This window comes from Pyrus communis, chromosome 11, assembly GCF_963583255.1.
Source record: "Pyrus communis chromosome 11, drPyrComm1.1, whole genome shotgun sequence".
NCBI lineage: Eukaryota > Viridiplantae > Streptophyta > Magnoliopsida > Rosales > Rosaceae > Pyrus > Pyrus communis.
In genome coordinates this window covers 18,248,407-18,271,742 of record NC_084813.1, presented here as the reverse complement: position 1 = coordinate 18,271,742, position 23,336 = coordinate 18,248,407, and the positions used below count along the sequence as shown (strand labels likewise).

At 35.1% G+C, this 23,336-nt stretch overlaps 1 protein-coding gene and 2 pseudogenes across 1 annotated transcript; 1 reads left to right on the top strand and 2 right to left on the bottom strand.

The window, feature by feature from the left end:
- Positions 1-1,201: 1,201 nt before the first annotated feature.
- Positions 1,202-1,717, top strand: LOC137709116 (F-box protein CPR1-like). Its single transcript, XM_068448241.1, has one exon. The coding sequence runs from the start codon at positions 1,202-1,204 to the stop codon at positions 1,715-1,717; it is 516 nt and encodes a 171-aa protein (XP_068304342.1).
- A 1,767-nt stretch (positions 1,718-3,484) lies between these two features.
- LOC137749575 (7-deoxyloganetin glucosyltransferase-like) lies at positions 3,485-5,053 on the bottom strand (annotated as a pseudogene).
- Positions 5,054-12,669: 7,616 nt separating this feature from the next.
- Positions 12,670-14,409, bottom strand: LOC137749302 (7-deoxyloganetin glucosyltransferase-like; annotated as a pseudogene).
- Positions 14,410-23,336: the final 8,927 nt, after the last annotated feature.

Sequence of the window (23,336 nt, the reverse complement as noted above, 5' to 3'; positions counted from 1 at the left end):
CATGCATCCTAATATGGCTTCGTCACCTTTGAGTGTCGGCCAGCACGTACCTACCCTGGTGTTCAGGGAATATCAGGGTCGAGCGTGTCAACGTGGGCCCTAGGTTGACACATGGCGCCTAGTCATTGTCCACATGGAAGCCACGTTACAAGTTAACTGCTGTTTTAACAGAAAACTTAACAAATGTATGAAACTGTCTAAGAATTATCACTTTAGGTACCAGACTAGGATGAAAAAAGCTTGATGTATGAAATGTTGAAAACCCAGAAATTTCAAGGTAGTATAAACTAAGATTTACCCTAGTTTTTAATTTTTAAATTTAATGTCCATGTGGCACCCAATCATTGTCCACGTGGGTGCCACGTCATTAGTTAACGGAGGTTAGGGCGAAAAACTCAACAGATGTATGAAAGTGTTTCAAAATTATGACTTTATTAGGTACCAAACTGGAATGAAAAAAAACTTGTACTTAACTCCTTGTTTGAATGTAGTTGACTACTCGTATCTATTCGAGCTTGATGTGTTCCTTTTTTTTTTTTTTTTTTTAATAGATAATTTGAGTGGTATTATGACTTGAAATGAGAAACATACAACATTTTTCTTTTTGAATGAGTGAAATGCTATTTACTAACTGTCAGATTTGTTGGTGATAGCTAGTAAATCGTTGCTACGATCTTCGAGAAACTTCGACCAAAATTTGAAGGTAGTTGAATGAAAGGCTGGTGGAAGTGCATAGCTTTCGAAGAAACAAAAGAATGAAGAAAGCTAAGCAATCTCACGAAATTTGATTTGTCTATAACATATATTTTTTAGTTTAATTTTTAATTTTTTAATAATTTTTTAGTGCTTGGGTGTTGTAAGGAAGTATGTGTGTTCATTCAGACATTCCCAATTTTTATATATAGTTCGAGAAGTACCTTGTCGACACAATGCTTTCTGCAAAGACAAACTCAAGGGGTTGTTCTTGTATTTACCTCCTTTTTCCAAGAATCTCCACTTCGAAACTCCCGCCAGCACCTGGAAGCAACACTACCACGGCGAACGGCCCCAATAGCCCCCGGCAGCTGAAGCAACCACAAGTCCCCTCTGATAGTGAACTCCATCAACGAGTACCTCTCACTGACTACAACGACATTATTATCGAGATCCTCTCAAGGCTCCCAGTCAAATCTTTACTCCAATTTCGGTGTGTATGCAAGTCATGGGGCGCTTTAATCTCGGATTCTCATTTGTTACAAAGCACCTCAGCCACGCTGTACTCACATGCATCAACAACACCAGAAACTTCACCCTCCTTATCTCGTCCACGTGTATCCACTCCATTGTCCACGTCGCATTGGCGGATCAAGAGAGTGATGCTCATGTTCATGTCACAGGTAAAGAGCCTGATTTTCTAGTGAGGATCCCGGATATTGTTCTTACACGAATTGTGGGTTCCTGCAACGGCTTGATATGCCTAAATGTACACTGCAACATAATTATCATATGGAATCCTTGTACTAGGCAGTCCAAGGTATTACCAAAACCTCTTTATTCAGGTTTCGGTTCGCTCTTTTATGGATTGGGTTATGATCCCACCACGGATGATTACAAGGTAGTCCAAGGATCGTCTAAAACTACATGTGGTTCTAAAGAAGTCGTGATTCAAGTTTTCTCACTCAAATCTGATTCATGGAGGAAGAGTGCTGACGATGATCACATCAATTACTTTCAGTGAACGGGAAGGGTTGCTTATTAAACGGAGCTCTACATTGGGTAGAAGTTAATATGTTTGCTTCGCAAATTTTGTCTTTCGATTTAGCAGATGAGAAATTTAAGCATATGTTGCCATTGCCCTACCTCGGCAACAAAAATTATGTCTTTGTGGGAGTTGGTGTTAGTAAAAATTGTCTATTTGTGTATTCTTACCCAATGGAGACGGATCTTCGGATATGGGTGATGAAGGAGTACGGAGTCGCAAAATCTTGGACTAAAGTGGTAAAAATTCCTTCGGATCAGATCCTACCTGAAGAGTGCAAGGAATCTTTCAAGCCTCTACGCATTTTAGAGAATGGTGAAGTTTTGTTGGACTACAAGCGAAACGTATTGGCGTTGTATATATAATCCGGAGGGAAAGACGTTTAGAAACATTGTTATCGGGATTCAGTCGGAAGTCACCGTTTACATGGAAACGTTAGTCTCGCCAGTTACCGGCAGGGGAACGGTCATCTGAATCAGATCCCCTGGCAATTGTTTCCTTCACATTTTAAGCATTGTAATGTAATATATGTTTGGTTTAATCTTCTACTTCCATACTGTTGATGGATTTTGTAATATTAAGTGTTTTCGACATGTGTATTTTGTCAAAATTTTCTTCCCTTGCATGATTGCCAAATATATTCCTTTGCACTAGATAGTTGATTAATAATCATATGTTTGATTGCAAACAATTGTGTATTTCTAGATATAAAATGAAGCTTTCGGAACAATGCATGTGTACAACACTTAGTATTACGGTAAGTGTTATTTTCATTCATTTATAATTAAGAGGTTTAGGTTCAAATTTTGTGAATGTTGAATCTGATACCAATTTATTTCTTTACTCCTTATCGTAAATCTATCGTTATATCATTAGTGGTCTCTACATATGTCTAACTATCAGTTTAACCATTATTTACCATTTTCATTTTCCCCAAATTATTTTTTGACAACAATATATAATGTACATTAAACTACAAAGAGAGAGATTCAAACACGGAACCTCAGGTGCAATGACAAATGCTCTAACCAGCTAAGCTACAAACCACTTACAAGTAGGGTTGGCCACGGGCCAGGTTTAATTTTAGTGGATCTGAACTCAAATTTTTTTATTAAATGAGTCCGAGCCAATCTGGTTTTATATATTTTTATTAGTGGAATTGGCTCATTTGGATTGTTGGATAGGGTCCGGCTCCTACCTATTAAAAATACCCTTTGTCAACCAAAAAGAAGTGAAAAGACCAAATTAACACTACCAACAAAACTAAAAAAATAACCAAAATAAAAGTTATGTGCAATATAATAAATAAAGAGTAATGCAAGGGAGACTAAAATTGTAGACAAAATTTTGAAAACTAAATGACATGGAAGTTGATTGGATTATGACTTAAGCGTTGATTAACATGCTCATTCTTATTGGTGACGCATCATTTAGTTCGCAATTTTGTCTACAAATTTAGTTTTCACAACATCACCCATAAATTAAACTGAAGTCCCCTAAAAACTTCCCTAAGTCAATCTAAATTTTCCAGCAAACCAAAAAAAAAAAACTAAAAGGTGGTATTGCCTATGAGGCAAGGGTCCGTATGGTTTGTTTTAGACAATAAACAATAGCCTCTAAGCACTACAGTTTTGTAAGTTAATTAAGACCAACAATAACATCGACAACAACAAAGTTAAGGCCAATAAAGGTTGCCAGGGACAACACCTAGCCTTTCCTTAATAGCACTTGATTCATGGACAACACCTAGCCTTTCCTTAATAGCACTTGATTCACTAAATTGTCTAAATTGGTCCATGAAGAGCCATGTGGATCAGTTGCCTTTTCTGCTAGTTTCTTCAACTCCATGGCCTTGTTTTTCATTTTCTTACCCTTCTCTCCCACAATTATCTTTTTGACAATCTTCACGACATTGTCTCTCTTGGCATCCTTACTGATCTCCATGCCAATACCTCATTCATTACAAGTATAGAGACAATTTGTTCGTTGCTTGCCAAATAAGGGACAACAAAGCATAGGCACTCCAGCAGACAGACTCTCAATGGTTGAATTCAAACCACTGTGTGTTAAAAACCCTCCAACTGATGGATGGTTAAGGACTTACTCTTGTGGGCAACAACTTGTTATTAAACTTCTTTCCTTAGTTCCAGCCACAAACTCGGGTGGAAAAATTGCCGATTCACCAACTACCAAATTGGGTCTAATTACCCAAAAGAATGGAAGCTTGCTATTTGCAAGTCCCCAACCAAACTCAATAAGATGTTGCGGTGTGACAACCGCTAAACTGCCAAAATTCACATAAACAACATATTTGGTGCCTTGGTGTTTAACCATTTGAAGCACTCCGTTTCTTCTTTCCACGGATTACCCATAGCCTCCAAAGGGTCTTCTGGTACCTGATTGAGAAGCAACTAGAGAGAACCAACAGCGTAAAAATGTGGAAGCATAGATGACAAAGCATCCAAAACATCTGGCTCCAATGCATCAAAAGTATGAACAACAACTGCTGAAGCTCTATGAACTGCAACAGCTGCTTCCAACATGAAGTTAAACTTGATGTCATTGGGATTAGTAGTTTGAAAGGCGATGGGAAGATCCCCTAAACAGATAGCTTTTACTCCTGGAATCCAATCTAAGACCTTACCCAGAAAACTATTTGTGAAGTAACTCTCATCTGCAATGCAACACATAAATATGTCAACAAAAAATTCATTATTTGTTTAGGCACAACCAATTCATCATAAAAATCAAATAGTTGCTTCATTAGCATTTATGTATTTGACCTTTGAGAGGTGCAAGTCCTTTTCCCACCAAAGTGGGGTATTGCTTACAGCCCAAGAATCCGACTGCAGACAAAGTAAAGAACACTGCGATAGCGAGTCCAAGTTCTTCAGCAGCTGTGATAGCAAAAGGCATGAAACCATCTGAAACAATGGAAGTCACTGGAGGACTAACACTACTGTAGGAAATCGCCGCGTCATTGAGTTTTAAGGGGAGGTTGCGAAATGGAGCCAAGAAGTTTTTTCTCATGGAATCACATAGCAAAGAGAGGTTTAGGGATGTTGCATCAGTCTTTGAATCTGGAAGGCCATCTGGAATTGTTTCAAACTGACAATTGGGGAAGCCATCAAGGGAGTTTGGTCCTAAAGATTTAAGAAAACACTTGTGGTTGAACTCCGTATTGACAAAAGTTACATGAAAACCTCTTTAGTGTAGGAGCTTTGCTAACTTGAGCATAGCCTTTATATGGCTTTGAAGTGGAAGGGGAATGCATACAGCATGAGGCTTATTACAGACTATAATATTGGAATTCATATCTTAGATTCTGTGGTTTGAACTCACACTAATGTAGCACAAGTTTATAGGTCTAACAACATTCTGAGTCCAGCTGCAATGACTTTAATTCTGGAAAATAAGCTAAATATGCAGAATAATCCTGCCTAGATATGGCACCAGTTTTCAATCTTGTTTGAATCAGAGAGGTATCAGAAGACACATTGGTGGGAAGAATATGTGATGAAGAAATAGGAAGTAATACCTAAAGTTGTGCAGGATGATGGACAGGTAACAAAGATGATTGATCTAGAGTAGGAAGAGTAACATTACCATAAGTTGTTGAAGAAGATGTTTCAGATTCCGAAAAAGCAGTACTAACAGTTGGAGGTGAAGAATTATAAACTGACTGTAATGAACCACTTGGCATTCTTGTGTCACTGTGTGATATCGGTATTGTATTTGTCTGATGTACTTGAGGAACAGAAACTGGAAGAGCAACCACTATAGGGGAAGACACTGGAGAGTTAGAAACCCCTGAAGATAACTGAGATGGAGTACACTGCATCCTTGTGGCTGGAAAAATGGTTTCATCATGCACAACATGTCTAGAAATCAGTAATTTGTGAGTCTAAATATTATAGCAAATACAACCCTTATATCCAACTGAATAGCCAAGAAAAATGCATAAATTGGACCTTGGCTGAAGCTTATTAGTGTTATAAGGTCTGAGATAAGGAAAAATAACTGTCCCAAAAACTCTTAAATATTGTAGCTAAGGTGGCTTGTGATACAAAGCAGAAAAAAGGAGAATCCATATGTAAAGACTTAGTAGGTAACCGATTAATCAAATACATAGCATGAGCACAAGCATGAAACCAAAAAGATTGAGACAACCCTGTTGTAGTAAGCAAAGTAATTGTTGTTTCCACAATATGCCTATGCCTTCGTTCAAAAAACCCATTATATTGTGGGGTATAAGGACAAGAAATTTGATGTACCATGCCTTTGGAAACCAAAAAATTCTTAAACTGTCGACTAAGATATTCACCTCCTCTATCGGATTGAATACATTTAATAACAAAACCAAACTGAATAGTTACAAAATTATAAAACTACACAAATACTTGAAAAATATCTGATTTATTGCATAGAGGAAAAATCCAGATGAATCTGGTACAATCATCCACAAAGGTTACATAGTATTTATACCCTTCAATGGATTTGATTGGAGAAGGCGCCCATATGTCAGAATGTATTTTCTCAAAAGGTAACAAACACCTATCAGATTCAATAGGAAATGAAAGCCTAGACATTTTTCCTTGAATTCAATGAGAACACATTTTATGTACGTCATCAATTACATGAGAAATCTGAGACTTATTCAAAATAGAAGACAAGACTTCATTGGTACAATGGCCCAACCTCTAATGCCACAATGAAGACTTGATATATTGCCTAAGATATGCTGAAACTATACTGATCTGCACTAAAGAATTCATAGGTCTTGCAACTAGAATCTAAAACAACTCATGTGGCTTACTCTTGCCTCTGTAAATGATCTAATTTGTTACCTTGTCATGCACATAAAACCACATATCATCACATATAAACCAACACTTATTATCCTTACATAATTGTTTGACAGACAACAAATCCTCAGTAATTTGAGGAACATGTAAAACATTAGTTAATTTCAATGTATGTGAAGAAGTGTGTAGTAAAGTAGAACCAATGTGCTTTATAGGCAAACCTTGACCATTGCCTATTTTAATCATGTCAAAACCTTCAAAAGGAGTAGCTTGTGCAAGATTAAGAACATCAGAGGTCAAGTGGAACATCATTAGGAGAAGAAGAATTCACATGCTGAGCTTGCATAGCATGAAGAGATGCACTAGGCTAAGAAGAACCAGGAAATGTAGTAGAAGATGATGAATAAGGAAACTCTTGATGAACTTGTAGTGAAGGAGGATGAGGTGCTCCCTGATAAGCAAAATTCCCCCGATTATAACAATCCAATGCAATGTGTCCACGTTTTCCACATATTTAACATTCCTACAAATGAACCTGATTTGAACTTGGATTTCTGTGATAATAGTTGGGAGCTGTATGACCTCTTCTCTGACATATCTGACATTCAGGTTGCATATTGAATCTAGTGTCTGTGTTACTAGGCCAAGACTGCCATCCTCCTTGTCGGTTATTAGAATTCGAATTTTTGCATTTGTTGTAATACCTATAACCACCTCTTTCCTGTCCTCCAAAATTATTTCTCTGAGTATTGGAAGGCCTAGGACCAGAATTATAAGTAGAAAAGGCATTACCAGTGTAACCAAAACCATATCCATAAGAAGATGATTGTTGATATGGATCTGATGGAGGTAATGGAAACTGAAATGAAAACTGATGAGGCATGGAATTAGGAAGAAAAGAACCAGCGGAAATTGTGCCAACAGTAGCTAAAGACAACCCATCATTAGAATGAGATTGGGATGAAGAACCTGAACTCCCTCCAAATGTAGAAGAAGAACCTTGCATGTAAAGAGTGCTATAGAGTGAGAAATAGTGTGTTCCATACTGTCAATATGTCTTTCGGTGTTAAGAAGCTGAACACAAAATTCTTTTAGAGAAATAGATGTCTCCCTAGCAAGAATAACTATTCTAATTATTGCATACTGTCTTGGTAAACCAGCCAAGGCTGCAATGATCAAATCATTATTAGATATTACCTATCTAGCAGCAATGAGTTGATCTTTGATAGATTTAAGCCGAGAAAGAAACTTGTCAATAGAATCGGTTCCTTTTTGTAAAGTCTGAAACTCAATTTTCAACATATTAATCCTTGATTTAGACACAGTAGCATATCGATCATCAAGAACTGACCAAGCAGCATGAGCAGTTGTACAACCAAGTACATGATCAATAGCATCATCTGTCAAAGTAGCAATCAAAAGACTAAGTAGTGTCAAATCAGTTTGTTCCCATTCCTGAAAAGCCACTATAATTCTTTTGTAACGCCTATATCAGTATTGATAACAAATTTGGGAGGACAAACTGAAGTTCCATCAAAATGGTCAAACAACTTATAACCCCTAAGTACTAACCTGAACTGATATGCCTATTTGGAGTAATTTGTATCTCCTAGCCTAATTATTAACATCCCTAAAATTCCTGCAATCTTGATTTGAGAATTAGTCATACTGAATTATCAAGAAAAAGCACAGATCTTTAGCAATCAACACAGAAACAATATATTTGGGCAATTGGCCTTCACAAATATATCAAGAACACTAAACAAATTTCACCACAAATCTTGGCATCGGCCTTCACTAATATGGTATCGACTTTCACTTATATGGCATCGGCCTTAGCAACAACAAGTACAAAGAAACCCTAAAGAACTAAAAATTGTAGATCCGAAATCACCGACTGTCGGAAAAAAAAAATGCAAGAACTACCCAAACATCAATAGAAACAGAACATATGCCAAATTTCCACCAAAAAAAAAAAAAAGATTCACAAGAAATTAACAACTCAAGAACCAAGATCAAGATCCAAGAAACCTTACAACCCGCAATGAGATCAAGCGCCAGTCAATCAAGAACTCTACAATCCACAGGTGAATCGCAAGCTCTAGATACCATCATAATCAACTTAGAAGCTTACAGAAAGATCAAGAACAATTCAGTACGAGAGAGAGAGAGAGAGAGAGAGAGAGAGAGAGAGAGAGAGAGATTTATGTAAAGAATTGCTAATTCTCATTAACCCCTCTTTGGACCATACAATTAGTTATTTACAGTAACTACAACTAATAACCGCTAAGCTTACTCTGTAAGCTACCTCTTGTACTAATAACATTTGTCACCACATACAATTGCCACCTGGCATTCTTGATAACTATAGCTATTAACCATCTCATCATATTGTATTAATTCATGACATAAACAATTAGTCTCGCAATTTGCAACTCAGCACATATAATACTTGGTCATATTCCCTTATCCAGCTGCCACGCAAAGGTAAGGGAGATTAGACAAACCACCTACACCTTTTATTTTCTAGTGAAGAAGAGGAGCACACCACCTCTGTTCGGTGAAGATGACTACCATTCTTTTTAGTTTCAATCATAAAGGAACTTTGTTTGCTGCTTCATATATATTCTAGTGCTCTGGATGTTTAATCGTTAAATCTTATTTTAAAATATAAAAATCAGGATTTAATGGTAAAAACACCCATTCATTCTCAAAATAAGTGAAGACGAGAGAAGCCCTAAATTGGCTAATTTGTCAGCCACTGCATTCATTCTCAAAATATATGAGGGCAACGGAATACCATGACATGTAATCTGGAATTCAAATTTTCCAACGTCCCTAGAGCGACCAAGCAGGAAAAAAAGAACCAGAAGCAAAACAAGACATCATGCTAGAAGTGTCACTTTCAACTTTCAAGCCATAAATTTTGCCAACTCTGCACGTGAGCCAACTTTACAGCAAGGATGACAGCATGAAGCTTTACATAGAAAGAAGTACGATGCCCCAAGCTCAAGGAAAAACCACCAAGAGAATAACCCACAAAATCTCAGAAAACCCCATCACAAGCCCCCAAGACCCAGGTTACCTTTAGCAACGCAATTAGTATTTACCTTGACCCAAGAAAATGGAGGGGGATGCCAAAGAACATTGACTATAGAAAGAGTTTTACAAGAATTAGCTGAGATTCGAAGAGAGGCTAAAATGGAACGACAAAGGCGTGAAAATGAAGGAGGCGTACTTTCAAATTTCACTTTATTACGCATCTTTAAAATAGCCGTTAGTAAGAAAACTCCTGATGTTAGCCAAACATTGGGAAGATGTGTAGAAAAACGTTTTGACACAAAAGTAGGCTATAAATTCAAGAAGTGACGTGTAAGCGGAAGAATAGTACCAAATTGAGTCTCAAGACAACACCAAGCACGTTATGCAAATTCACAACTGAATAATAAGTGCTCAATAGATTCAAAATTCTTGTAACATAGTTGGCATATTGGAACTGGAGGAATACCTTGTCGCTAAAGTTGATCCTCAATTGGGAGCTTTTTGAAAAGAATCCTCCAAATTAAGCATATGGTATACAGTTTCTCAATGCTTTCCAACTAGAAATTATAGTTCTCTCTATTGCCAACTGAAAAAAATATAAGTTAATAACACAAATAGAATCGAAACTTGCAAGATTTCATGGTTGAAATAGTTGGGAGATAGAGAGAAAGATACATCAATTCGTGATGTTGGTGGAATGGAAAGAGACATCAATTCATGACTTTAAAGAAATGGGCAATTCTTGGGTAGGTTAAAATCCTAATTAAGATATAACGTATAGCAATTTGTGCTAAGGCCAACTCCAAACCATGGCCTAAAATCTATAATTCCCCTTCTATTCCACCACCCCCCCCCCCCCCCCCCCCCCACCCCTTCCCCCTATCAAATTCATTCCAACCCAAGTTCTAATTTGGACCTAAAACTTAAAACCTAAAAAAAAAGCTAGATTTAGGTCAGGATTTAGGCCAAGATTAGTGGAGGAGCCCCCACCCACATGGGTGTGTCTCCCACTCGTATGCCAATAAAATTGAGCCTAACAACTCTTTTGGTTGATCAATGGCTCACATTAACATGGGTTGTTGGTTATCCACTGATCCACATTTAATTTAATTAATATTTTTGTTTTATATTTATAAATTTATTGAATCAAACGACTGAGATCGAATATGATCAAATCTAACAGTAAAAAAAAAGATCTACGGCCCAAATTTAAATTCAATGGTTAAAATAATTCTAAAAAATTATTTAACTCAAAATTCATTCAAAAACTCTATATATACCTATATATTTGTTGAAACATCCACACAAAACTCACTTTTCTCCTACAATTCTTCCAATTTTTCTTTCTACCATCTTCCAAAACCATGTGTCTTGTGTTTGTACATCTATGTCATGTGTTTCATGAGTTTCATGTGTCGGTTTAATGATTTTTCAATGTTTATCGGAATTTAAATATTTTTAGGTTAAAATGTTCATAAAATTAATTTAGGATAGTCTACATAATTTTTTTTAAAAGTTAATTGAAAAAAATTAGCCTAAGTTCATTCTTTAGTAATTTGGAGCTAGAATTTTAGGCCAGAAAGGTTGGAGCAGAAAAGCTGTTTCTCAGTTAAAACCTAAATTTTTTGGGCTAAAAATTTTAGGTATTAGGCTAAGGGTTGGAGATGGTCTAAAAGTCCCATACATTAATTAATTTTCAAATCTAATTGGGTCTATGTTTATGAATAAAATTACCACATAAAGGGAAATATAATGAGCAAAACAAGGTGAACCAAGTATGAAAAATATGAACTGGAGTGCATAGCTGAAAAAGAGATAAAAGAGAAAAGGGGAAATTAGCTTTCGGGTTTGGAGAATGAAGGAAATATGAATTGGAGTGCAAAGCTTACCATTACCGCGTCGACCAGCAAGATTGGGTTTGGAGATTGTTTCAAAACGCTCAAGAGTGCAGAGAGAACGTGTTTGAACGAGAAAGATAGAGTGACTAAATGAGTTAGCTGGAAGCCTGAGATTGCTTTTTGTTTTTCTCCTTTATTTCAAAGCCAAACATTTTGGGTTTCAAAAATTTGGGCTGTCTGCTAGAAATAGTTTTCTCGCTGAACACTTATGCAACCCGAATAAAAAAATTTCTCGTTGTAGGTGTGAATAAAAGGCGCCCTATTTAATTTTTTTTTGAAAATTATAGTGGGAGTGCTACAACGAGAACCCATTTTCCTTGCTAAAAATTTTATTCAACAAGAAAAACATAATTTCTTCACTAATATTTTGGTGGGAAGGGAATATAATTCCTGCTTAACCTAGAGTGAGAAGAACAATTTTTTCTCACTAGCATTATGTACATCAACAAAACAATTTTCTCGCCGATTTTTTTTTCTCCTTTTTTAGAGATGTACGGAGACTAAATGACTTTTTGCAAGAACTCAAAAATTTCCTTGTTGAAAGCAACTCTATAGCGTGAAAGATAATTTTCTCGCTGAAACGTTTCTCGCTAAAGGACCAATTTGTTGTAGTGAGATGGAATGAAAGGACACCAAACATAGTGGAAACCCAACTCTTAAGTAAGAGGTCTTATGTTCAATTTTGTGAATAGTGAATTCGATACTAATTTATTTCTCTCGGTCTCTATGTATGTCTAAATATCAAATTAACCATTATTCACCATTTTCATTTTCCTCAATTTTTGTTTTGACAAACAGTTGGATAATGTATATTAAACTACAGTATGTTTCCTACTTATTAGCAAAACACTTTTTCTTTGTCAACTAAAAATTGGTGAAAAGACCAAATTAACCTTGTCAACAAAACTAAAAAAATAGCGAAAATAAAAGTTATGGGCAATATAATAAATTAAACACAAAATTAAACAAAATAACTAAAGAAAATGCTTGAAGATGATTATATCATGCTTGAAGATGGTTAGTTTCTGAAGTCTTTGTTTGCCATTGCTTTATTTTCCAGTCTATTCATCTTAAATGTGTAATGTTTTATTGATGTGGAATGAAATTCATCGTTATTGAAAGATATTGAAAGAAGAAGAAGAAGAAGAAGAAGAAGAAGAAGAAAAACAAAAAGAGAAAATGCCCCTGCTCCTCTCCGATTTCCTCTCAGGCTTCTCCTCCTACATTAACACCCCTATAAACCTCCTCGGGTCCGTAACTTCACCCACTCTAAAAGAAGTCAATCTAAAATATCCAGCAAACCAAACAGAAACATGGACAACAGTAAAGTTAAAGGCCAATAAAGTTTGCAAAGGACAACACCTAGCCTTTCCTTAATAGCACTCGATTCACTAAAATGTCTAAGTTGGTCCATGAAGAACCATATGGATCAGTTGCCTTTTCTGCTAGTTTCTTCCACTCCATGGCCTTATATTTCATTTTCTTACCCTTCTCTCCCACAATCATCTCTTTGACAATCTTCTCGACATCATCTCTCTTGGCATCCTTACTGATTTCCATGCCAATACCCCATTCACTACAAGTATAGAGACAATTTGTTCGTTGTTCGCCGAATAAGGGACAACAGAGCATAGGCACTCCAGCAGACAGACTCTCCATGATTGAATTCCAACCACGGTGTGTTAAAAACCCTCCAACTGATGGATGGTTAAGGACTTGCTCTTGTGGGCACCAACTTGTTATTAGACCTCTTTCCATAGTTTCAGCCACAAACTCGGGTGGAAAAATCACCGATTCACCAGCTACCAAATCAGGTCTTATTACCCAAAAGAATGGAAGCTTGCTATTTGCAAGTCCCCAACCAAACTCAATAAGATGTTGTGCCGTGACAACCGCTAAACTGCCAAAATTCACATAAACAACATGTTTGGTGCCTTGGCGTTTAACCATTTGAAGCACTCCGTGTCTTCTTTCCACGGATTACCCATAGCCTCCAAAGGGTCTTCTGGTACCTGATTGAGAAGCAACTGGAGAGGGCAACAGCGTAAATATGTGGAAGCATAGATGATAAGGCATCCAAAACATCTGGCTCCAACGCATCAAAAGTATGAACAACAACTGCTGAAGCTTTATGAACTCCAACAACTGCTTCCAAGGTGAAGTTAAAATTGATGTCATTGGGATTAGTAGTTTGAAAGGAAGCCGGAAGATCCCTTAAACGGATGGCTTTTACTCCTGGAATCCAATCTATGACCTTATCCAGAAAACCATTTGTGAAGTAACTCTCCTCTGCAACGCAACACTTAAATAAGTCAACGAAATTTCATTATTTGTTTAGGAACAACCAGTTCACCATAAAATCAAACAGTTGATTCATTAGCATTTATATATCTGACCTTTGAGTGGTGCAAGTCATTTTTCCACCAAAGTGGGGTATTGCTTACAGCCCATGAATCCGATTGCAGCCAAAGTGAAGAACACTGCGATAGGGAGTCCAAGTTCCTCAGCAGCTGTGATGGCAAAAGGCATGAAACCATTTGAAACAATGAAAGTCACTGGAGGACCAACACTGTTGTTGGAACTCGCCGCTTCATTGAGTTTCAAGAGGAGGTTACGAAATGGAGCCAAGAAATTTTTTCTCATGGAATCACATAGCGAAGGGATGTTTTGGGTTGTTGCATCAGCCTCTGAATCTGGAAGGCCATCTGGAATTGTTTGAAACAGAAAATCGGGGAAGTCATCAACAGAATTTGGTCCTAAAGATTTAAGAAAGCGCCTGTGGTTGAACTCCGTATTGACAGAAATTACATGAAAACCTCTAGTGTAGGAGCTTTGCTAACTTGAGCATAGCCTTTATATGGCTTTGTAATGGAAGGGGAATGCATACAGCATGAGGCTTATCACAGACTACAATATTGGAACTCATTTCTTAGATTGTCTGGTTTTAACTCACACTGATGTCGCACAAGTTTACATGTCTAACAACATTTTTGTGCAAGTCCGGCCGCCTTCTGACAGAGTTGTAGAAAGACACAAGGGTATAGAAATAAATAATGGGTGGCGTCGACGGAGTTTTGTCCCTTCTTTTGTCATATATGTTAAGTCATCTTCAACTACATGGGTTAAATATATTTTCGTTCAGAATTATAATCTTACAAAAATAATTCTACTAAATAAAAATTTTAAGGTTGAGACTCAAACATTATTTTTGAGTTAAAATAATTAAATTTAAGTTGAATATCAACCATGCCAACTAGACCTGGTAATTTTTAACACGACTCGTTAACAGGACACGTAAATGATACGAAAATAATGGGTTTCGGGTCAACACGATAACTAATCGAGTCATTATCGGGTCACACGATAATAAACCGTTAATAACGGGTCCTTAACAGGTTTACACAAGAGTAACACACGGGTAACCTGTTTCCGACATGATAAGAAAAAAGTTATTTTCCTGATTTTAATTTTTTAAACTACTAAAAAAAACTTACTATAAAATACAATAGATATAATGAATATGTATATATTGTTTGCTAATTATTATTCTATATAAATTTTAAAATTTAAGTTTTATTTATATTTATAGTATATTATAGGCAAAGATTGAGATTAAAAATGTGACAGCCCGTCCCGAATTATTTGTATCGTAGGTGCGAAAAGGCTAAAATGCCCTTGGACGTATGGTGTTGTGGGGTGTTGTTTTGTTGTTTTTGGTGGTTGACTCTACAGGACACACACCCACACACACACTCCTGTGACTCTTTCTCTCCTCTTCTCTCGGACTTCATCCCATTTCCTTTGCAAATGTATGGACGAACTTCAAAACCAATCTTCCTCAAACGGATCGACATCTAGAAGGTAAGATTAGAACTCCTTGCAAGCTCTTGAGTTCATCCATACCATTTGTGAGACTTGAAACCTTTGAAAACCTCGAGACTCTTAACCCCAGTTTTCATGCACCGTTCATGCACACGTGATCGTGAAGTTTTTAGGAGTTTTTAAGATCACAGGGAGCTTTAGGAGGTCCTCACGAAGCTCGAGGAAGAAAGTTGGAAGGAATTGGACGTCGGGATCGTGAGTTACAGTTTTGGCCAGAATATCGTGGGTTTTTCCGATGAGATTCTGTTGGTTTTAGGGCATCAAAGTAGTAAGGTTTTGTTCTCTCTTTGTAAGCTTCAATTTGGTACCAATTTCATGGAATTTGGTTCAGAAATGAAGAAGATATGAAGTTTTGAAAATTTTTCCAGTTTCTGGCAACATAGACGGCGACGGCCGGCGAGACTCACCGGAGAAGACAGGGGAATATTCCGTTAAGTTAATGAAATATTCTTAACAGCATCAGGTTAGTTTTAACGGAATATGCTTGCTTTTGGAAGGAATATTTCCAAACGTCGTTAGGGATTCCGTCCGTGTGCCAAGCACGTGCCTGCTCGTGGCCGGCGCGTGGGGGCGCGTGAGACGTCAGAAAATTATTTTAAAAATATGGGGATGTTCGTGAGGTTGAGTAGATCACGTTGGTGTATTCACACACCCCATTTGAGCATTGTATGAGAAGTTATTACCTAGTTTTGGTTATGTGCTTTAAATTGACGTTTTAATAGTTGTTTCGCATATAGGTGAGACCTATCCCGAGGACGAGCACAGTCACTCGAGGCAAGGGGGTTACAACCCTTCCACATACCAGTGAGTGGGCTTTTGGTTTTCCATATATACCTATATACTGTGGTTTTTCCCAGAAAGTGATATGGAATGTTTATATGTTTTAAATGCCATGGATAGCATTTGCCTATTTATTTATGCATTAGTAGTTGCATATATGTATGTTTGGTACTACGGACGCACAGGTAAGTGCTAGGTAAGTTATAGTTTATAGTTGTGACGTAGTTATATGAGATATATAGAGAGCTCATAACTTGCACCCCCAGTGTTAGTGCTCCCACCCAGAGTAGGGCACAATCCTTCACGTGATGTTCACTTCCCGCACTACATGCTCATCTTGGATCCAAGTTAGGTGCACAGTCCTGTCGTACATACCACTTTAGGTGGTTTCGACTCGTAGGTGACCTGCGATTATTCGCCCAGTCTTCACGTGATTGTAGCACTTAAGTGTATTTATTTACACCCAGTCCTGTCGTACAAACCACTTTAGGTGGTTCCGACTCGTTTGAAGGTATGGTTAGTGAGTTGGGGATTTGAGCTCTAGATTCAGCCGTACAGGTCACGTTAGGTGACTTCGGCTGACATTTTATTTGCATTGATTGACATTACCTGGGTTACTTACATTTTATTTGGAGGCATTCGACATGGCATATTTATGAGCATGTTTTTGATATATGTGTATATTCTATTTTCTGGGAAACTATACAGGTTTTATGGCGAGGGGTTATAACTTTTGATAATGAAATGATTTTGAAAAGCTTTGTTTTTGCCCACTCACACTTTCTGTTTTGCGCCCTTCTAGGTTCTAGTTGGTTTGCTCTTTTGGTGGCTTACGAGGAATCCACGGCATATTTGACAGATTATCACCAGTGTAGGACCACCTCTGGGTGTGTTTAGCTAGTGTTTGTTCCTCTGGACTGCAATAGGCTTTCTGTGCTCTGAATATTGTTTGTCAGACTTACACTTGCACTTGTAAGTTTACTACATTGTTTAGTAATTTGGTTTTTATTTATTCATACTTTTATTATCATATTTTTGCTTCCGCACTGTGCACATGGTTACGTCACCCTCACATGACAGCCAGCACGCCTTGATTTCGGTCGGGGTGTGTCAAAAAAATCATAAAACACATTAAAAATAAAAATATCAAGTAATTGAAAAATACCAAACACATTAAAAAAAATTATAATAATTAATTTACATGTGAAAAAAATATGAAAAAAATATGTAAACCCTCGTAGTCGCATCATCTACGCTTTGAGATGGGTATACGATCGTTTGAATTTTTAAAACCATACAAACTCTCATGAATAGTATTTTTAAGGGAGTTCAAAATAAACAAAATTCATAATCATTAATGTATAAGTCTAAAAGATGTGAAAGCATAATAAACGTTCATAATTGCATCATCAACGCTTAGACAATGATTACATGGTCGTTTAGATTTTTAAAACCCTCTGAATCTCATGAACAGTGCTTTTTATTTGAGTGCAAAATTAATAAAATTAATAATAATTATTGTAGAAGTGTGAAAAATATAACCACTCGTAATGAAAAGCTTTACAACTTTTATGAAGGGGTCAACTCCGAAATTTAGTATGTATATACTAATTTAGTATTATGTTTTACATTTTTTTTGGGTCAAATTATGTTTTTCATTTTCATTTTTATTGATTTAAAATATATTTTTCTTAACGGGTAACGGGTCTGATCATATTATCTGATAATGTTAACGGGTTGATTTCGGGTTGGGTCATATTACCCGTTTACTTTAACGGGTATTACACGACATGACCTGTTAAGCTATTGGGTATGACATGAAAACAACACGAACACGAGAAACATGACACGAATGCCAGGTGCCAACTAGGCCTGGCAATTTCTGACACGACCCGATAACCCGACACGACACGACACGAAATTAACAGGTGTTTGGGTCGACACGATAACGAATCGGGTCTTATCGGGTAACCCGATAAGCACCTGTTAAGATAACGGGTTGGGTCGGGTATACACGTGGGTAAACACGATACACGATAAGCAGAATATTATTTTTATAATTTTATAACCCTAAAAAAATACTGTAATAATTATATACATTAATTTTACAATTGTATACCCCTAAAAATTATAATATATATATATATATATATTAAATTAACTATAAAATTTATAATAATTATAATAATTATATATACTATAATAATTATACTCCCAAAATATTAAGTCTATCTATACTAATTTTATATATATATATATATATATTAAATTTTATAAAAACTATAATAATTATTAATTAATAATTTAATATGCATGATCATGCATTGTATATTTGCATGATTTTGCATCCATTGAAATTTGATGCGTCAGGACTCAGATGTGATTTGTTTCCATTCTCAAATTTCAATAATCAATTTCTTGCCATTGCCATTTGCCAACTTGCCGCCCTTTTTGAAAAAAAAAATGGAGGGAAAATGAAAATGTTAAGAAAAGTTGAAAATAAAACAAAAAAGTGAGGGAATTAGGGAAAGATGTTGGAGGGAAAAGTGAAAATGATAAGAAAAAGTTGAAAAGAAAACAAAAAAGAGAGGGAAAAATGAAAATTAATAGAAGTGGTGAGAAATTTTTTTTTTTTTTTAAGTTATTAACTTTTTATCACACACATGACTGTCATGACATATCTCACTATTTTTATAATGACACACGTGACACGTGATGTATGTACTATTCCGTGTACCAGTCAATTATAATTTATACGTACAAAATAAATAGATTTAAATCTACTTAATAAATATATATATACACACACACACACAGAACTTGATTGATGGCATACGAATTCTCCAAAACTAATTTCAACGATCCCAACCGTCAAACTTGTTTGTATATGCTTTGAGATCACATCAACAAAAAATCATAAAAAATAAACATTCAGAGATCAAGTAACGGGACAAAGCTTTTCAACGGTTATAAACGAAAAATCACGATTTAACGGTTATTTTAACTCTGATTTTGATGATTTTTTATAACTACACTCCTTGACCCTATATGAATACAATGAATGAATATTTACACAAGTGGATACCACAAAATCTTTTGTTATACTTAATGAAAGTATAAATAAACTTTAAGTGTTAGTCAATCTATCGTTTTACGAATTCTCCAAAACTAATTTCAACGATCCAAACCGTCAAAATTGTTTGTATATGCTTGGAGATCACATCAGCAAAAAATCACAAAAAAAAAACATTCAGAGATCAAGTAACGGGACAAAGCTTTTCAACGGTTATAAACAAAAAATCACGATTTAACGGTTATTTTAACTCCGATTTTGATGATTTTTTATAACTACACTCCTTGATCCTATATGAATACAATGAATGAATTCGATCTTCAATTTAAAATATTTACACAAGTGGATACCACAAAATCTTATGTTATACTTAATAAAAGTATAAATAAACTCTAAGTGTTAGTCAATCTATCGTTTTACGAATTCTCCAAAACTAATTTCAACGATCCAAACCGTCAAAATTGTTTGTATATGCTTGGAGATCACATCAGCAAAAAATCACAAAAAAAAAACATTCAAAGATCAAGTAACGGGACAAAGCTTTTCAACGGTTATAAACGAAAAATCACGATTTAACGGTTATTTTAACTCTGATTTTGATGGTTTTTTATAACTACACTCCTTGACCCTATATGAATACAATGAATGAATATTTACACAAGTGGATACCACAAAATCTTATGTTATACTTAATGAAAGTATAAATAAACTCTAAGTGTTAGTCAATCTATCGTTTTACGAATTCTCCAAAACTAATTTCAACGATCCAAACCGTCAAAATTGTTTTTATATGCTTGGAGATCTCATCAGCAAAAAATCACAAAAAAAAAACATTCAGAGATCAAGTAACGGGACAAAGCTTTTCAACGGTTATAAACGAAAAATCACGATTTAACGGTTATTTTAACTCCGATTTTGATGATTTTTTATAACTACACTCCTTGATCCTATATGAATACAATGAATGAATTCGATCTTCAATTTAAAATATTTACACAAGTGGATACCACAAAATCTTATGTTATACTTAATAAAAGTATAAATAAACTCTAAGTGTTAGTCAATCTATCGTTTTACGAATTCTCCAAAACTAATTTCAACGATCCAAACCGTCAAAATTGTTTGTATATGCTTGGAGATCACATCAGCAAAAAATCACAAAAAAAAAAAAACATTCAAAGATCAAGTAACGGGACAAAGCTTTTCAACGGTTATAAACGAAAAATCACGATTTAACGGTTATTTTAACTCCGATTTTGATGATTTTTTTATAACTACACTCCTTGACCCTATATGAATACAATGAATGAATTCGATCTTCAATTTAAAATATTTACACAAGTGGATACCACAAAATCTTATGTTATACTTAATAAAAATATAAATAAACTCTAAGTGTTAGTCAATCTATCGTTTTACGAATTCTCCAAAACTAATTTCAACGATCCAAACCGTCAAAATTGTTTGTATATGCTTGGAGATCACATCAGCAAAAAATCACAAAAAAAAAACATTCAGAGATCAAGTAACGGGACAAAGCTTTTCAACGGTTATAAACGAAAAATCACGATTTAACGGTTATTTTAACTCCGATTTTGATGATTTTTTATAACTACACTCCTTGACCCTATATGAATACAATGAATGAATTCGATCTTGAATTTAAAATATTTACACAAGTGGATACCACAAAATCTTATGTTATACTTAATGAAAGTATAAATAAACTCTAAGTGTTAGTCAATCTATCGTTTTACGAATTCTCCAAAACTAATTTCAACGATCCAAACCGTCAAAATTGTTTGTATATGCTTGGAGATCACATCAGCAAAAAATCACAAAAAAAAAACATTCAGAGATCAAGTAACGGGACAATCTTAAAAACAAAAACTCTTTATCCTTGCACATTTAATATTTGTAATAGATTAGTAGTGTATGTATTATTTTTTTTTATTAGGCTTTCATTTTCGAGTGTAGATATAGTACTTGAACGAGAAATGTTTTAATGTTTTCAAGTAATATTTATGTCGCAATGTGTGGTATGTGCAAATTTTAAAAAAATATATTTTTTTCTTAACGGGTCATAACGGGTCGGGTCACTTTACCCGTTGGGTAAAGTGACACGACCTGTTAAGGACCCGTTAAGATAACAGGTGTGACACGACACGACCCGTTAAGATAACAGGTGTTACACGAAAACGACACGAACACGATAGACACGACCCGTTTGCCAGGCCTAGTGCCAACCATAACAATTTTCTTAATATAAGGGACATTTTCTCAATTACTGGACCTACTGCAATTTCTCGTGGATATGATTGCTTTACCATGTTATTCAAGTAATAAGTAGGTCCACTTTGTCAACTCTCTCACCAATTTTTTTTTTGTATTATTTCTCAATTATTGGACCTACTGCAATTTCTCGTGGATATGATTGCTTTACCATGTTATTCAAGTAATAAGTAGGTCCACTTTGTCAACTCTCTCACCAATTTTTTTTGTATTATAACTAGTATATGCCCACATGTGTATGTTTGTTTGTTTGTTTTATTTTTTATTTTTTAATTGACGGAAAGAGGAAGAGAGTGAGAGAGAACTGAGGAGAGAGGGGGAGAAATATATTTTTTTATTTTGTAAATTAGAAATGATAAAATCACCTCTAGGTGAGGTTTAAACAAAAACAACAAATTTATTAGTTTTATGAAATTATGTTATTTTTCTGAACTTTTTTGTTGTGATAAAAGACGAAAAGTCTTTTTACCTTTTTTTGGTTGATAAAGAGAGTTTCATTAATATGTAGTTTATAATAGTTGGTTTCATGTTAAGAACATGCAAACCATTTGCACATCTCCACCTAAATGATTCCCCCACGCTTGTCTACAAAACTTGACTTTATCTCTTCTATTCCTACCCATAAATTTAAAGAAAAATTAATGAAAATAGGTTGAAAACTTTGAGTTTTAACCATAAAGACAAAATAAAGGGTAAAGTGAATAGTACCAGGATTGACTTTTTAGAGTAAAAATATGGTTTTTCTTTAAAGTGAACAGTACCGAAAGCTTTTCGTTAAAGTTCCCTGAATTTAATTTATACTAGTATATTCCTACATACAAAGTGTTTGTGAAACTTTTTATTTTTATTTTTAAAATTGAAGAAAAGATGAAGAGAATGAGAGAGAATGTGGGAGTGGAGAGAGAGAAGTTAAAAAAAAAAAAAATTAGAAATGATAAAATCACCTGTGGGTGTAGGTGAGGTTTAAGCAAAAAATAATAAATTTGTTTTGTAAAATTACATTACTGTCCTTAACTTTTTTGTTGTAATAGAAGATAAAAATGTTTTTTTACCCTCTTTTGATTAATAAAAAGAGTTTCATTAATATGTAGTACAGATTAGTCATTAATGGGAAACGATAATTAATCAATATGTTATTAAAACATGCATATTACTATTTCTTTGTCCTCATTTGCCGGTAAAATATTCCCAAAAATGTTAATATAATTAAAACAACTTGCGTGCTAGTAGAATGTACTTGACGTATGTAGAAGTGAAAATGTTGAATAAGAAAGTAAGTGAGAAGGTTGTTAACATTATTCTGGAGTTCTATAAATAATTTCTGTAAAGGGATATGGTCTTTCAATCTTTATGTATTAACCGAATAAATGTTAAAAATATCAACCATTCAAACTACTAATGTGTATAATTTCATAGGCTTTTGTTAATTGTTTATGTAGCATGGGTAGAGCTTACATTTTGTATTTGAGGATACTAATGTGTGAAATTAGAACGTTTTATCACCTTATTGGAAATTAGAACCACACTTCAAAGTGCATATGCAATTTAGTAATACTACGTAAATTAATTTTTTAGACTAAATTTATAAATATTATAATGTGTCACAATTAAAAAATAAACACGTTAATTAATACTTAAAATAATAATTTAATTATCGATAATCACGTCATATAATAACCTTTGCAATTAGTTCTACTAATAAAAAAACGTGAAACTTGCATCCTATTAAACGGACGACGTGAAACTAAGAGTTGTTCTTCCTTCTCACCGACTGGGTCCATTGGGCCGCGGTCCACCGAGAATTTTTTTTTTATAGCCGTTAGAAA